Raw genomic sequence first — 17,711 nt, 5'->3', positions numbered from 1 at the left:
AGTCTCTGTAATATATACTTCTCTGAGTACACTAATTAAGTACTTAAGCAATCTATTAATTATAGCTTTTAAAGAGACAATGCATAAAATCATCAAATATATATATATACTAATTCAAGCACTTGTGAACACATAAAAACATTGCTTAAAGCATGCTTAATAAAATGTGCTAAATAAAAATACACAGTATGAACATATAAAAACACATATTATTTAATATTTCTCCTTTGTCTCAATTTTGGTTTAATTGAAGCTCTTTCATTCAGCCCATGGTCTTTATCAGCTTTCAACAGAATAATCCATTCTGTTTCTTTTGCTTCAGTATAGGTTTTATATCACCTCCCCTTGGATTAGGGACTATTACTTCCAATACTTTGAATAAAAATGTGTGCTCACAATCATGAGTTATAAAGTGCTTAGCCAGTGCATTATGTAGAGTGCCCTTTTTCATATGATACACATGCTCCCTCATTCGATCTCTCAGTGGGCGATTGGTTTTGCCTACGTAGAATGAGGAACATGATTGACAGATAGCTAAATATACGACATGTGATGTCATACAGTCAGCTTGGGCATATATATTAAATGTTGTTTGCAAATCAGGATGAAAGAAATGCATTGTACTGTCAATAAGTGAACAAAAATTACAGTTGCCACATGGCTTAGTGTAACCTTCATTTTTATCTTTACAGCTAGACGTAGGACAGCAAAGCCTTCTTTTTAAATTATTCTTATTTCTATATAGAAATTTAGGTTCATCCCCAACAATCTGCTTGAGATCATTATCTACATGTAGAATGTCCCAGTATTTACCAATCACTTCCCTAAGCTCTGAATAATGAGAAGAATAATATGTAGAGAATTTAACATGTTCTTTATGCTTCATACTTCTATCAAAATTATCATTAAAATTTCTAGGCCCAAAATAAGGTTCTGCCTTTGAGGAACGTAATTGGTATACATCATTTAGTTCTAGATTAATTTCAGTAATATTATATCCTCTGTCAGTTAATCTACCTTTAAGGCCCATTAATTCACTTTCAAAGCCTTCATCTAACGGGTTCAGCCTAGAGGCTCTAATAGCTTGGCCTCCCATAATATTTTTAAAAACATAATGCGGATGCATACTAGATCTATAAAGAAGGGTATTTGTATAGCATGACTTCCGATGTACCCCAGTATTAATGAGATTGTTATCTAGCCTCTCATGTATAAATCTAAAAATTCAATTTTATACATTGAATAGTGCATAATAAATTCAAGATATGATGTAAGATCATTCATAATAGTATACATAGATTGAAGTTCATCCAAAGAGCCTTTCCATAGTAAAAACAAATCGTCGACAAAACGTCGATAGAATATCACATGTTGTTTAAACATATCATTACAGAATAGGACATGTTCTTCCCAATATGCAAGAAACATGTTTGCGTAGCTATTGGCACAAGGTGTGCCCATAGCTACGCCCTCTCTTTGCTTGTAGATGTTGTTCATAAACATAAAGAAGTTATTCTCCAGTACTAGCTCTAAAAAATGCACAATCAAGTCAATGGATACAGCAGAATAGTCACTGTGTTGCTTCAAATATTCTGTAATATAACTTAATCCCAGTTCATTGGGAATTACAGTAAAAAGAGATTTTACATCAAAAGTTACGAAAATGTACTCCATTGTAATTGTAATGTCCTTTATACATTCATAAAAATCAATTAAAAATTGTTTAGAGTCTCTCAATACCATCATATTAGTATTCAATACAGACCTGAGATGTTTTTCAACATAAACAGAAAGATGTTCTGTTACCCAATTCCGACCTGAGACTATCGGTCTCATAGGAGGGTTGAGTGGGTCTTTATGTATTTTGGGTTGTCCATATATGACTGGTATGACTGGAGATGAAATAATAAGATAACCAAATATGTCTTTATTTATTAAATTACTCTTAAAGATGTCATTGTCTCATGCACATATTTAATAGTATGTTGTACATTCTGCATAGAAGCGGATATGTAAAAGTCATCATTTAACATATTTTCCATTTTCTCTATGTAATCAGACATGTTCATAACAACAATTTTACCCCCTTTATCCGCAGGTCTTACTATATCAGGGTTATTCTGTAGTTTCCTGAGACTTAATCTTTCTTTAAATGTTAAATTGTCTCTTTTTCTAGCTGTTTTTTTACTACTGTGATAAATGTGTAACTCTTCTTCAGTAAGTTTCATATAGGCCTCCACTAAAGGATGATTTGATGGTATAAATTCACTTAAATTCTTGATTTTATGCATTTCCTTATGATTTAAGTTACTATTACAGTCTTTATATATTAATTTAAGCATAATATTTCTACAGAATAATTTAAGATCTAAAATAGTGTCAACTAATTGACTTTGACATCTAGGAATGAAGTTCAGTCCTTTACTAAGTAATGTCATGTCATCATGTGTCAGTATAATATTAGACAAATTGTGGATTAGCATTTGTTTGTCCACATCTTTTTGAGTGTCTTCTGAGGTACATATTCTGATAACTTCCTCTTCTGTCTCCCCCTGCTCATGGAACGTGATCTGTATGGGCCCTTCTCTGTTCTCACTGGCAGGGGAAAAGACAACTGAAGTGGTTCATCAGGGACTAGCCCTTTAGAATTTATAGTTGTTTTAGGTCTAACTACGACATCACTATTATGCTTAGATTGAACTGATTTATTCTTAACAATCTGCACATCTGGGTATAAGTTAGTATCCACAGTTTCACTAGAATGTAGACACAGCTAGTATTGATTCTAATGTAACTCATACTGATAATAATTTGATACATAGCAATATATCTAAGAATGTTGTGAATGCTGCTAATACTGACCATAGTAAAGATTCAGTTGATGTTATACATCTTGTACATTCTGGTGAAACTGTGGATACTAACTTATACCCAGATGTGCAGATTGTTAAGAATAAATCAGTTCAATCTAAGCATAATAGTGATGTCGTAGTTAGAACTAAAACAACTATAAATTCTAAAGGGCTAGTCCCTGATGAACCACTCCAGTTGTCTTTTCCCCTGCCAGTGAGAACAGAGAAGGGCCCATACAGATCACGTTCCATGAGCAGGGGAGACCGAAGAGGAAGTTATCAGAGGAATATGTACCTCAGAAGACACTCAAAAAGATGTGGACAAACAAACGCTAATCCACAATTTGTCTAATATTATACTGACACATGATGACATGACATTACTTAGTAAAGGACTGAACTTCATTCCTAGATGTCAAAGTCAAATAGTTGACACTATTTTAGATCTTAAATTATTCTGTAGAAATATTATGCTTAAATTAATATATAAAGACTGTAATAGTAACTTAAATCATAAGGAAATGCATAAATTCAAGAATTTAAGTGAATTTATACCATCAAATCATCCTTTAGTGGAGGCCTATATGAAACTTACTGAAGAAGAGTTGCACATTTATCACAGTAGTAAAAAAACAGCTAGAAAAAGAGACAATTTAACATTTAAAGAAAGATTAAGTCTCAGGAAACTACAGAATAACCCTGATATAGTAAGACCCATGGATAAAGGGGGTAAAATTGTTGTTATGAACATGTCTGATTACATAGAGAAAATGGAAAATATGTTAAATTATGACTTTTACATATCTGCTTCTATGCAGAATGTACAACATACTATTAAATATGTGCATGAGACAATTAATGACATCTTTAAGAGTAATTTAATAAATAAAGACATATTTGGTTATCTTATTATTTCATCTCCAGTCATACCAGTCATATATGGACAACCCAAAATACATAAAGACCCACTCAACCCTCCTATGAGACCCATAGTCTCAGGTCGGAATTGGGTAACAGAACATCTTTCTGTTTATGTTGAAAACATCTCAGGTCTGTATTGAATACTAATATGATGGTATTGAGAGACTCTAAACAATTTTAATTGATTTTTATGAATGTATAAAGGACATTACAATTACAATGGAGTACATTTTCGCCACTTTTGATGTAAAATCTCTTTACTGTAATTCCCAATGAACTGGGATTAAGTTATATTACAGAATATTTGAAGCAACACAGTGACTATTCTGCTGTATCCATTGACTTGATTGTGCATTTTTTAGAGCTAGTACTAGAGAATAACTTCTTTATGTTTATGAACAACATCTACAAGCAAAGAGAGGGCATAGCTATGGGCACACCTTGTGCCAATAGCTATGCAAACATGTTTCTTGCATATTGGGAAGAACATGTCCTATTCTGTAATGATATGTTTAAACAACATGTGATATTCTATCGACGTTTTGTCGACAGTTTGTTTTTACTATGGAAAGGCTCTTTGGATGAACTTCAATCTATGTATACTATTATGAATGATCTTACATCATATCTTGAATTTATTATGCACTATTCATTGTATAAAATTGAATTTTTAGATTTATACATTGAGAGGCTAGATAACAATCTCATTAATACTGGGGTACATCGGAAGTCATGCTATACAAATACCCTTCTTTATAGATCTAGTATGCATCCGCATTATGTTTTTAAAAATATTATGAGAGGCCAAGCTATTAGAGCCTCTAGGCTGAACCCGTTAGATGAAGGCTTTGAAAGTGAATTAATGGGCCTTAAAGGTAGATTAACTGACAGAGGATATAATACTACTGAAATTAATCTATTACTAAATGATGTATACCAATTACGTTCCTCAAAGGCAGAACCTTATTTTGGGCCTAGAAATTTTAATGATAATTTTGATAGAAGTATGAAGCATAAAGAACATGTTAAATTCTCTACATATTATTCTTCTCATTATTCAGAGCTTAGGGAAGTGATTGGTAAATACTGGGACATTCTACATGTAGATAATGATCTCAAGCAGATTGTTGGGGATGAACCTAAATTTCTATATAGAAATAAGAATAATTTAAAAAGAAGGCTTTGCTATCCTACGTCTAGCTGTAAAGATAAACATGAAGCTTACACTAAGCCATGTGGCAACTGTAATTTTTGTTCACTTATTAACAGTACAATGCATTTCTTTCATCCTGATTTGCAAACAACATTTAATATATATGCCCAAGCTGACTGTATGACATCACATGTCGTATATTTAGCTATCTGTCAATCATGTTCCACATTCTACGTAGGCAAAACCAATCACCCACTGAGAGATCGAATGAGGGAGCATGTGTATCATATGAAAAAGGGCACTCTACATAATGCACTGGCTAAGCACTTTATAACTCATGATTGTGAGCACACATTTTTATTCAAAGTATTGGAAGTAATAGTCCCTAATCCAAGGGGAGGTGATATAAAAACCTATACTGAAGCAAAAGAAACAGAATGGATTATTCTGTTGAAAGCTGATAAAGACCATGGGCTGAATGAAAGAGCTTCAATTAAACCAAAATTGAGACAAAGGAGAAATATTAAATAATATGTGTTTTTATATGTTCATACTGTGTATTTTTATTTAGCACATTTTATTAAGCATGCTTTAAGCAATATTTTTATGTGTTCACAAGTGCTTGAATTAGTATATATATATTTGATGATTTTATGCATTGTCTCTTTAAAAGCTATAATTAATAGATTGCTTAAGTACTTAATTAGTGCACTCAGAGAAGTATATATTTCAGAGACTTTTATTGAGTATGTGTTGGATCTGAAGAAGCTACATAGCGAAAGCGCTTATCCTGTCTGTTTTCCTGTCTATTTTGGATTAAAGCTGGAGTTTTTACATCATATACCTTTGGATTTTTTCATTTGGTGATTGGTTCCTGCTAACGCTGTGGTTTACATTTGTTCAAGATTATTTTCAGCATATTTCTGAACCTACGCGCTAACCTGCCACAGTTGTGGACATTGTATTCTGATTATTTACATTTTAAAATTGTTTGAACATTTTTCCAGTAGGCAATAAAACAAAATGCATGAACTGAACCAGTAATGACAAAACTGCCCAATTTAGAACATGCCCATCATAAAAGTCTACTTCCACACCCACACTATATATATATATATATATATATATACATATATATACATATATATATGTATATATATATACACACACACACACACTATATATATATATATATATATATATATATATATATATATATAAATAGAATGACAGTAGTGTAAGCCATATGCATCTTGCACAGCTGCTCGAATTTATTTTCAATCTCATTTTTTTTTGGGGGGGGGGGCAATGGCTCATTGACTAATTAGCATTCTACAAAAGGTGTTAACTTGTCAGAATCTGTGGGATTACTTTGTACCATATATTTCATCATATTGCTAGGTAAAGCTCTTTTAACATTTTCATTATACTGTTATTTGAGGGATCTAACAACAGCCTTATAAGTATGCTTACATTGACACCGGAGTTCTAATTGAATTGTCAGCATCAAAATGTCCAGTTGTGGAATTTTACAGTGAGCATTTTGGAAGTAACCACAGTCCTAGTTACTAATTCCTTCTTAAGTTTTTCATACTCTGTATAATCAGTCCACTCCACACCATACATATTTTAATGCTTCTCTTACCATCTGAAAAGAAATAATTCTGGTCCATTTTGATCTTCACAGTTCTCGTATACTGACTACCTTTCAAATATTACTAAATATAACTTGTCATCAGCTTTGCCTAATTTCCTTAAGGCAGGTATGGTTCTAGGATAACAATCACATTAATCTGTCTGACTAGTTGTAGCAGTTGCATAAGCTTTTGATCAGTCTTTATCTTAGAAGCTGTTAAGGTTTATAATAATTTCTCCATGGCTGTTATGGGTTGGAAAAACACAACGGGAAACCAAATTATTATCATATCAATGAAAACACACCAGGTAACAACAGCAAAACATCTATGGCTTGCTCATGCCACTAAACAATTCAGCTCAAACAGTCCATGCACTTGGCAATAGAGGAATAGCAAGGTTATTTTGATTAATCCTTGGCCAAACTGCCTGTATGCAAACTTCCTTATAACTCAGTCAGCTTTTCACAATTAGTTCCAAATATTTACTCTATTTACAGTATTAATGCCACATACTTTACTTCATAAAGACACACATAGTCCTTCCAGCAAACAAACTAAAACAAAGTTCATGGCTGTAGCCCTGACTAAGTTTTAATCCAAACTTTAGAAAAAGGCTTTGTCTAATCTATTCCTTCAGGCTACATAAGCGAAAGACCCTGAATGGACCATCCAGTTGCAAGAAACCACAAGTCTTTGAGCCTCTGCTCTACTCCGTGAGCAGTCTCTCAATTGAGGAATCAATGTCCTGATGTTCACCTTGCACTGTACCAGTAATTACACACACACACACACACACACACACACACACACGCACGCAGGCACACGCATGCACACACACACACACACACACACACACACACACACACACACACACACACAGAATAATAGGTTTCCTACCAGAATGCTGCCAAGAAAAATAATCCATTTCAATGCTGCCTAATCCCTGCAAAAGCACTCGCAAGAGCCAAGAATCCATTTCAAATAAAACACTCACAATCGTGTGCATTAGAGCTCAATTCCAAAGTGAATAACTGCTCATTTATTTCCTTGCAGATTGTCCAAAGTGAATAACTGCTCTTTGGTTAATCCAAACCTGCTGACCAGCAGCTGTTCAATTATTCCTTGGCTGCTGCTGTTCATGACATGCATTTGCAATCCAAAACGAGCAAGTCCACATAGAGCTGCTGTTAATTCCCTGAATTGTAAAATGAGCGAGTCCACATCAATTCCCTGTAATCCAGGAATGGAGTGCTGCTGTTAATTCCCTGTAACTTTCAAATCAAACCGCAAATGATTTCCCGCTTGCATTTACAGCCACACCAGCCAGAAATTATGATGTGAGCTCCTAGAGCTCAATTCCAACTGGCTGGTAGCCCTGACGGACCTGACGTCATTGTGCACATGATGACGTCAGCTCCGACAGCGCGGTATTTAAAAAATTTAAAAAAACAAATGAAAAAAAATCAGAAATGAAGGGGTGCCACTCGGGAATTGTGGCACCCCTTCATTTGGACCCCAAAACTCGGTAAAAACCGAGTAATTTGGTATGGTTGAGAGGTATGCTGAGGGCTGTAGAGAGTCTGAAAGGCAAAGCACAGAAATGAAAGTGCGATGAATGAGTAGAAAACCTCAGAATATTCCTGTAAGCAGGATGAATAGAAATGTGGAGATAGGCATCCTTTTGGGTCCAGAGACACCAGGAAGGCTTAAGGAAGAATGAATGAAAACAGAGATTGAAAGGATAACATCTTTAAAGATATGACAAAGAGAAGGGTACTGACGGTGGAGAAATCCAGTATTGGTCGGGAGTCTCATTCCTTTCTTGGGATGAGGAACAGTCTGGTATACAACCCTTTTCCTACATGTTGTGGAGGTACCATTTCTATTTCTAACGCCTGACTGATGAGACAGAGGAGGAAGCACTTTCTAAGACGTTCTGTACCCATTTTGAATGACTGAAAGAACTAATTTGTCCTAAAGTGATGCCAGTTTTTTAGGGATGAGTTGAATCTTTTGGATAAGGGTAGGGATGGACCCAGTGGTGGGTAGGCAGACAGAGGGTGGTCCACAGACTTGCTGGGTAAGGAGACCTCCCAGATCTAGAGTCTGTGTATGGTCTGTCCTGGAATATTTATCAAGGCATTTTCGTGGCCTTATAAAAAGACCTCAGTTCCCTGCGAGTAAAGGAAGTGGGTTTTGCAGGGTAATTCCATTGGTAACTTGGCATAGAAGTAATAAAGATCTGTCTGCAGTCCTTCATAATTTTACCTTGTTCTTGTAATTGTTTGAAAAGACTGGCAGCATCCAGACCAAAAAAAAGGTCCTTGTTTAAAGGACAGTCTAAGGGTTTTGCCTTAATATCCTCCGGGAGGGGCTAAGAAAGCAAACATGCATACCTCCTGATCACAGAACATGTAGCAGCTGCCCTGGAGGCAGCTTCTGCTGCATCATAGCTGCATTTAACGCTGCGTCTGATCAACTTGAGATGCTTGAGTGACCACAGATACAGCCTCTTCTTTACTGTCAGGCTTCTCAGGAGGGAACAATGTTTTATTTAAATTACCCAGAGCAGCCAATGGGTTCTTAGTCATTTGAGTCTGACAATTCAGAGCTCTAAAGGACAGGATGTACAAAACTTTTTTTCTTAATAATCTGTCCACTGCCCTGCTGCTTTTATCATAAGGAAGCATATTGGCAGCAGGTAGTAACTTAGAGGGCTTCTCTGAAGGCAAGAGAAACACAGATGAGTCTGCCACAGGGGTTTGTTCAAAAATTTCAATTCCTCAGCTAAGGAAAAGTATCAAGGAAAGCCTCCAGAAAAGAAAGTACATGTGCAAGAGCTGGGGTGCCTACTTCCAAAAGGTTTTAGTATCTTTGTTGGATTTCAGAAATCTACTTATATTCCCATTCCAAATGCTTCATTATATTAACAATAGTTTCCCCAAATGAAGCTTCTTCAACAGGAAGTCAGAAGAAAAGAAATCTTTATCATCAGAGAACACTTGGCCTAGCAAATGGATCTGAGATAAACAGAGCAAGGAGCGCTCAACTGAGTCTAATTCATCCTTTTCATCCTCAGAAGAAGCGTCTAAGTGTCACTTTTGGGGTATGGTAGGAGCAGGCCTTACAAAGGATAGTGCCCTAAGTGAAATTATGGCTTTAACTAGACTTTGTAAAAAATAAATCCACTCCTTTTCCTTTGATGTTTAAGGGGAGGAAACATATTTAGTTTTTTCCTTTGTTTTCCTAAATGCGAAGTCAGCTTCGACTAAACGAAGAGGCTCCTCCTCCTGACGAACCTCAGTGAGTATCCCCTGGAATTTTCTCTTTAACGAGAATTTGCAGCACGCCTTTGGCTCCTTCGGCAATTATTAAGCAGGGTTACCCATTCTTACCATCATCAGTAAATTCAGTCATTTTAGAATTGTGAACCTCAAAAGCCATACTGGCCTGTGGTGGGGTTGTGGTAGAGGGAGTCTGAACAGATGTCAAGAGTACGGCAGGTTCTGAAACCTCTGTGGGTATGTCTGAGTGGACAGGCATGACATCAGGCCTAGGCCTCTTTAACTTTTTCTTTTAAATGGCGGGATGTCAGAGGTAGAAGGGCCTGCCATCTTTGCTTGGTTGAGGTGCTTAAGGCACTGAGCTTCCAAGAAGGAACATGAGAGATGAAAGTCATGTTCTTGAGGTCTTTGAAACAAAGAACTGACAGACTGTGCAATTTTTACAGTCGTCCTCTGCACATAAAAAAAATGCTAAATTCCGCCTGCTATTTTGCATAAAACAGTCTCAAGAAAAACCTAGAAGACAGTACTGTTTCTATGACAGGGAACTCACTAGTAACACTCCATCACCTTTCATTTATATGTATTTTCTGAAGGACTGATGTGCCCTTCACTTCCACATCTTCTGACATTAGCATACAGCTAGTTGGCAAGTACATCCTGCATCTATGATTGTGGATTTTTGCATTAAAACTGTTACATGTCACATGGCAAGTCAGCACACATCATGACCACAAATACAGCTACCAGTGAGGTGGGCCAAATTAAATTAAAAAAAATATATATTTAATTAAATCTAGAATTCAAACCTTTTAGGAAGTTTTCAAAAAGGAATACTATTTTTCATCAGCTGTTTTCCTGCAAACTGCTGCTTACAAAAGTACAGCAAGAAATTGGTTTATTGGAGATATGTTGTAGATGGAATCCCACTGTATACTCTAACCAAACAACAAAAGATAAGGTTACTGTACCTCTGGATAAAAAGACGTCAGTCCTTTAGTATCTTGTTACTTTTGGTCACAGCATACATCCAAAGAAATATAATACAGTACTTTATGAAAACTGATATGGACTGTTTGACCCACGCCTTTTATGTTCATATCACCGAAAGGGATTACATAATCTACAGACATCTCCCTGCCACTCACTTCCTGTTCATAAAATTAACTACTGCATGCATTAGACATCCTCAATAAAATCCGATCCTTGTTCCGCCCTTGGAAGGTCACCACAACTTGCTTTTTCCTATTATCTTTGCTCTCATTCATAAATAAAAATTTACCGCAGTTTAGTATTTCCCAGTTAATAACTTTCACATAAATAAATACACATGCATGCAGTATTTGGCTTTAATGGATACCACTGTAAAGGACACATAAGGACACGGTCACTAATTACCTGAGTAGGAGTCTGGAAAGGATAAGTAGCATATGCAGGTCTTCTGCAAATACAGAAATAAAAATACATCAAATGTATGAGATAGGATGCAGAACCAATTTCAAGCAAAGTGTTTTTACTTTAAATAAACAGTAAATATGTACAGATGTTTCACATAAAAACTATATGCCCTTCTGACAATAATTAAAATGAATCATATTTTCTGCCGTTTTCATATTACCAAGCATCAGGAAATAAATATTCCACAACACTTGCCAAGCAGAAGCAATGAATACCCCAATGAGGAGAACACCTCTCACTCCAAAAATAAACCAAGACAATGCAACACAACACCCCAAAGAGGGCTTTATAAAGAAAGTATTTATCAAAGTATCACAGTGTACTTTTCCTCAGGAAATATTTCAATATCCACTCATCTTGATTTTATTGTGTTCTCGTACTAAAAGATGCAATCAAAGCCCATATCAGCTGTTAGAAATTGCTATGATGTATGTTTTTAAATACAGTGTTTTAAACTGTTGGACACTCTAGACCACATACAACAGTGAATCAGAAACTCTGATCCACTGGGAGCCAAACCACAGTCAATTGGTACCCTGGAGAATCCCTTGAGTAGTCTCCCCTCCATCTGAAACTGAGGACAAACAAATTACTCTAAAGCTAGTTGAGGAACAAAAAATTAAAAAAAAGTCCCCATTATTGCAACAAAGAGACTAAACTATGCATGCATAACTGAGCGTCTGACTGCATGAATGCTGCTTATGCACTTGCACAAGATCAGCAACTTAGCTGAGACACTAATCACACACCTTTGATAGCTTGCGCCTAGGGCAGCTGCCCCCTTCACCCCACCCTAGCTACACTACTAACTCCCTGTTTTCATATGTATTACAGATAAGGCTAAAAATGAGCAATTCTGTCAGGTATTATGCGACAATTTAAACTTTGACATTACATCAGTCACAAACTCAAATGTTAAGAGCACCAGGATGGTATTCTAGGTGTAAGGAATTCAGATCTACATAGGTCAAATGTCTTTCTGACAGGAAAATGTGATGCAACATTCATTCTCTGGGTAATCTGAAATAAAAAAATAATGATCCACATATTCAACTGCATAACTTTCTTAGACTACCTCTACAAATATTCATGTGGCTATATCACTAAGCTAGCATCATCAAGCAACTCCCCATATCTGTGCAAAAAATGGAGATAGGAAAAATGCCCCTGTTCTTTATTACTGACGTGCCAAGATTTAGTGCTTCCAGTCCCCCCATTACCTACTTACTGGCAGAGTCTTATATGCCACTGTGTATTACGTGGGTATTCCAAACAGGTGAAATGGACATTAAAGCAGCTCATTACATGCAACAGTTTTTTAATGACTTTTTCTACCAGAAGCTGCTGATCATCACATTCTCCCTATGTAGGATAGTCATCCAGATAGCCATTACAGCCTGCTGTTTCACCTCTTCCCTGGTGCCAACCTGGTGACTGGCAGCTATGTATGCCTTAAAAGCGGGGCAAGCAACACTGGTTCTATTACATATGTACTTCCATGCATCCACTTTTTCTAGCTACAGTGTTTACGCACTGCTTGGCAGGGCCAAATGCATGCCCAGCCTCTGTGTACAGTGCTCATTCCCTGCTGTCTATCAGGCCAGAATCTTACAGCACTGTGGCAGATCACGCCACAGACCACTCTGCCAACCTTCTCCAACTCCTGGAATGAGTGAACAGGCATTAGCCACTCACTCCCACCACTCACCCAGCAGGGTCCTCCAGAACCTGGGCCAGAAATCAGACATGGTTCATTGTCAGGGCTTCACTCTTGTATGCCATGTAACTGATTCATAACAAATCAGAGTTTCACCCTTACCCAGGGATCATTTTAAAAACATACAAATGCTAAGGAAGAGATCTTAATTCAGACTTAATCCATACTTTCTGCATTCTGTTTACGTGACTGCCCCTCCTTCAATGCTCCCACAACCCACACATCATCAGTCTCAACCTATCCCATGACCTTTCTATGTGTTGTACTTCACTACATTGTTTGGCATTTCATTTAAATTGCTGCACATCATCTGTGTAAAAAATTTTTCCTTATTTCAGTGTTGAATCTAATACTATTTTTCTTTCAAATAAACCAACTGTGGATGTTCTTTCATCATCTTTGTTACAGACCCTCATCTCCTTCATCCAGATTAGGTCCCCATCACGACCCTTCTTGCTCGTTCAAGATTCTATACCGAAGTTGTCCAAGGTTAGCAGCTTGGCATCATAATCTAGCCCCCCTATACAATATGTCATTATGGCAACATCCTCTCCATTATTCTGCATCTCCTCAGATGTGGTTTAGGAATTGATACAACTACATGATGTTATTTACATCAGCAACACAGATGTGGTCAGCAGTTCTTGTCTTCTCTTGTTGGCTAGAAGTGTAAGCCATCTTACAGTGCAGCCCTGTACATTGTTTCTGAAGAGTGCCATAAGGAAAGGCTGCAGTGATTCATCTGTAGCAAGACAAGACCATCCAGATACTTTCTCTTAAGTTCCTTTTACTAAAGTACTTGACTTTGTGGTTTCACATTAAACCCCAACTACTGTGTCAAGGATGACTCCACAAAGCCAAGTTTCAGTAAAGACTTGTACCCCTTTCACTGACCACTGCAACCACCATTATATCAAACACAAATAGGCTAACCCTAGTTTCAAGGGTGAGTGATGTTTACCAATGAAAGTCCCCCAAAAATAACAATGCAAAACAGACTCTGGTAGTACTTTACCAAACACTAGTCTGGGAACCCTGTCACTCCTCTCACTACTAGTATTTTAAATAAAACAACAAGCCTTAGAGCTACCAAAAATCAGTGTTTTCCATACTTTATGAATAGAGGTTGTTTCAATTATGACAGGTGTTGGAAACCATTCATTAGTGACCAATGCCCCGTTCTGTCTTTGTCTTTGAAATGCCATAAGACTAAGCCTCAAATAATTATATGCAGACAAATCCCCAAACTCATTCACAAGTTTACTTTCTATTGAGTTGGATCACCTGGACTGCGATTCTTTTTATTAGTGTAATGACCCCATATCTGCTTCCTTCCCCTTTCTATAACATGCTCAAACATATACAGGACATATTTAGGAAAGACAAAAGATTTGGAGAAATTAAAAAAGGCAAAAGGCATTTAAGTGTACTGAATGTAACAAGAGTTTCAGCAGTAAGCAGTATCAGGACTCACAAGCAGAACAAAAAGCATATATGTAGTAAATGTGACAAGAACTTTAGTAGAAATTGTGGCCTTTTAGCTCATCAGTGGATTCACACAGGGCTGAAACTCTTGTTACATTCAGTACATTTAAATGCTTTTTGCCCTGTATGAAATCACTTGAGAGACAGATGAGAAGGCAAGAAATGTGGAAACTGTGGAAATTTAGCTGCAAGTATAGAAAACTCCTGGAACAACCTCATTTTGATCAGGACCAAATTCAGAAATGGTTAAGGAGAGGCAAATTCAAACCAAAGGATGAAAGGTTCATACTGGCGGCCCAAGACAGTGGACTACATACAAGTTGGTTTACAAAGTCCACTGAACATGAGGGAGAAACAGACAAATGTAGGTTTTGTAAAACAGAACTAGAAACAGTTGCACACTTTATTGCTGGTTGTGACATACTAATGGCAGAAGGACTGTACAGTGAAAGGCATAATAACGTGGCAAGACTGTTGCACTGGGGATTGCACAAACATTATGGTACTGAAGTAGCTGAAAAACACTGGAAACATGAGCCACAAAGCATCATAGAAAATGATGAAGTCTACATCACATGGGATCACCCATTAGCAATAGTTCAAAAGACAGATGCAAGAAAACCAGATATAGTGGTCCATGACAAGAAGACAAAGGTAGCATTGGTCATTGAAATCACTACACCCAGTGACCACAGTGTCCTGCGTACAGAGAGAGACAAAGTCATAAAATAACAGGATTTGCAAGCAGAAGCGAAAGCAACATGGAAGAAAGATAACCATACAGTTCTAGTAGTAGTAATAGTAGGAGCAAAAGGTCTTATAAAAAATAATCTACAGTCATATTTATGTTACTGTTACATGCAACTCTGTATGAATTGCAGAAGGAGTCATTACTGGGCACATTGGGGATGCTGCAAAGAGCACCTCTGGCTAACATCAAAGATAGAAACAATACAAATTTCACTTTGACTTAGGAATGGGGTCCATTCCCATCATGGTATTAGAAACCCAAGTGAGTTCCCATATTTAAAATCAACAGATGACACAGGATGAAACTGAAGAGAGTGTGGCACAGGAAGTATTCTGGAATTTTCTATAAAATGCCCACACAAAATGGAGAACAAAGAATATGCCCTCAGATTACAAGAAATGATCTAAGAGAAGAGTTGTTTGAGTTAATAGAGATAGATAGACGTATTAAGTTCAATGAAAGAAATAGACTACAGAAAGTCAATAAAACTCAAAAAGTTAGAAGTTTGTAAAACAAATGAACACAGTAATTAGGACTGTCCAGAGAGATTCATGCAATACAACAGAAGTAAATAGGATATACTACTGTGCAGCTAAAAGAATAACATACGAAATTTTACCACAAAAACACAGGGTTGTAAGGGAAAGGAAGGGGAGAAATTAAATGCCATCATGGAAGTTAGCAAACAGAGAAAACTATAAAACAATTAAGACAAGAAGTGTCACTGTTAGAATAGTATAGAAGAGGAAACAGATCAACAAAACTACTCAAAAAGACAGACGTGATAAAAGCAATGCTCATTACCAGAACAGATCAGGATCTATCATGCACTATCGCAAATAATAAACTAAAAATATCAGCACAGGCAGAAAAAACTTAGAAGATATGCAGATAAATATAAAGGAAAAGTACAGATATAGCAGTCCATGAAAAAAAGACAAAAGTAGCACTGATCACTGACATTGCTATACCCAATGACTACAGTGTCTTATATAGAGAGGGAGACACAAAGGTGTAAAATACTAGGATTTGCAGGCAGAAACGAGAGCAATGTGGAAGAAAGATACAAAGACAGTTCCAATAGAAGTAGGAGTAATGGGTCTTATAAAAAAGAATCTACAATCCTATTTAGATATATTATCAATACATGTAACTCTGTACAAACTGCAGATGGAGTCATTACTGGGCACATTGCGGGTGCTGCGAAGAACACTTCTGGCTAACATCAAAGATTGAAAGAATACTAATTTCATGAACTTTAATCATACTTTGACTTAGGAATGGGGTCCATTCCTGTCATGGTATTAGAAACTCAAAAGACTTGGAGAAATTAAAAAGTGTGAAGACATATCACCCAGTGAAAGAGCAGAATGCAACAATGATCTCTCGTGTGAACCTAAATACAAGGAAAGAAAAATATTTATTAACTTTGCACATATCTTATTTAGCACTTCAACAAGTCTATACTTTTAGAATTTTTTTTTAGTTTGGGAAGCACAAGTTTTCTAGTGGAAATGGGTCATTTTCAACATTGAATCAGTTGCGATAGACAAAATATTAGGAAGCCCAAAGATTTCTCAGAAAATTCATCTGGGAGTGTCAGGCCCCATCGTATTGGCTAATTCTAAAACTGTTTTACGATATCTCAATAGTATGTTTTTATAAGATAATCAGAATGAATAAATACACTTCCATAATAAATTGAAAAACTATTAATAATTTCCACAGGCAGTCAAACCTGATTCAGCAAAGATACTAGAAATATAACTGCCCTTAAAAATCCCTAAACAAAATGTTCCCAAAATGACTCTACTCTCCAGCACTCAAACATACTGTTATTCTAAAGGAAAGGGCAGGTATTCATCATTCAAAAGTAACTTAGATTTCATTTTGCAATAGCTTTAAAAAAATTGCCAAAACTGAATTCCACTAGCTTCTCTACTACAGATAACTGTTTCTTATAGTTATCTAACTGCTTTTTAGTTATTTCTCCGTTCAACATTTTAGTTGAAAAAGTATAACAAATTTGTATGTCTTGAAGGCTGCCATTTTTTAGTGGAAGGGATACCTGAGACATCAATCAAACACTAATAACTCTTTATTTTTCTTATTATTATGTCAAGTATTAGATAGGTTTATGCTAATATGTTTAAAATGTTTATTTTTATTTGCCAAAAAATTACACTCAAAATAATTGGAGCATAATCTGAAATAGTTTTAGATCGAATTTTAATTTCTCTATAACCACTGAAAAAATCTGGAAAAAAATCTAACCTTGCTTCCTTTTTGGTTTTAAGATGTATAACAGTAGATTTGAAAAAGAATATTAAAAATGAAGCATGTTGAGCACAAAGTTCAATATTCCTTTTCCTAGAACAACCATGTATCTGCCCCAGGATTATTAAACTCCTCACTGGTTCTGCCTCATAATAACTCCTAAATATGCCTAACAC

At 36.2% G+C, this 17,711-nt stretch overlaps 1 protein-coding gene across 1 annotated transcript in view; it reads right to left on the bottom strand.

Annotated features, from left to right (window-relative positions):
• The window catches only part of DENND6B (DENN domain containing 6B), a 1,114,433-nt gene that overhangs the window by 805,757 nt on the left and 290,965 nt on the right, over positions 1-17,711 (bottom strand). The window contains exon 3 of the mRNA XM_044088568.1: positions 11,246-11,288. Coding sequence (XP_043944503.1) covers positions 11,246-11,288 — 43 coding nt within the window. The remainder of the gene's footprint in view (positions 1-11,245; positions 11,289-17,711) is intronic.

Source organism: Protopterus annectens, chromosome 11.part0, assembly GCF_019279795.1.
Source record: "Protopterus annectens isolate FY-2018-M chromosome 11.part0, PAN1.0, whole genome shotgun sequence".
Lineage (NCBI taxonomy): Eukaryota > Metazoa > Chordata > Ceratodontiformes > Protopteridae > Protopterus > Protopterus annectens.
This window is presented reverse-complemented; position numbering and strand designations above follow the sequence as displayed.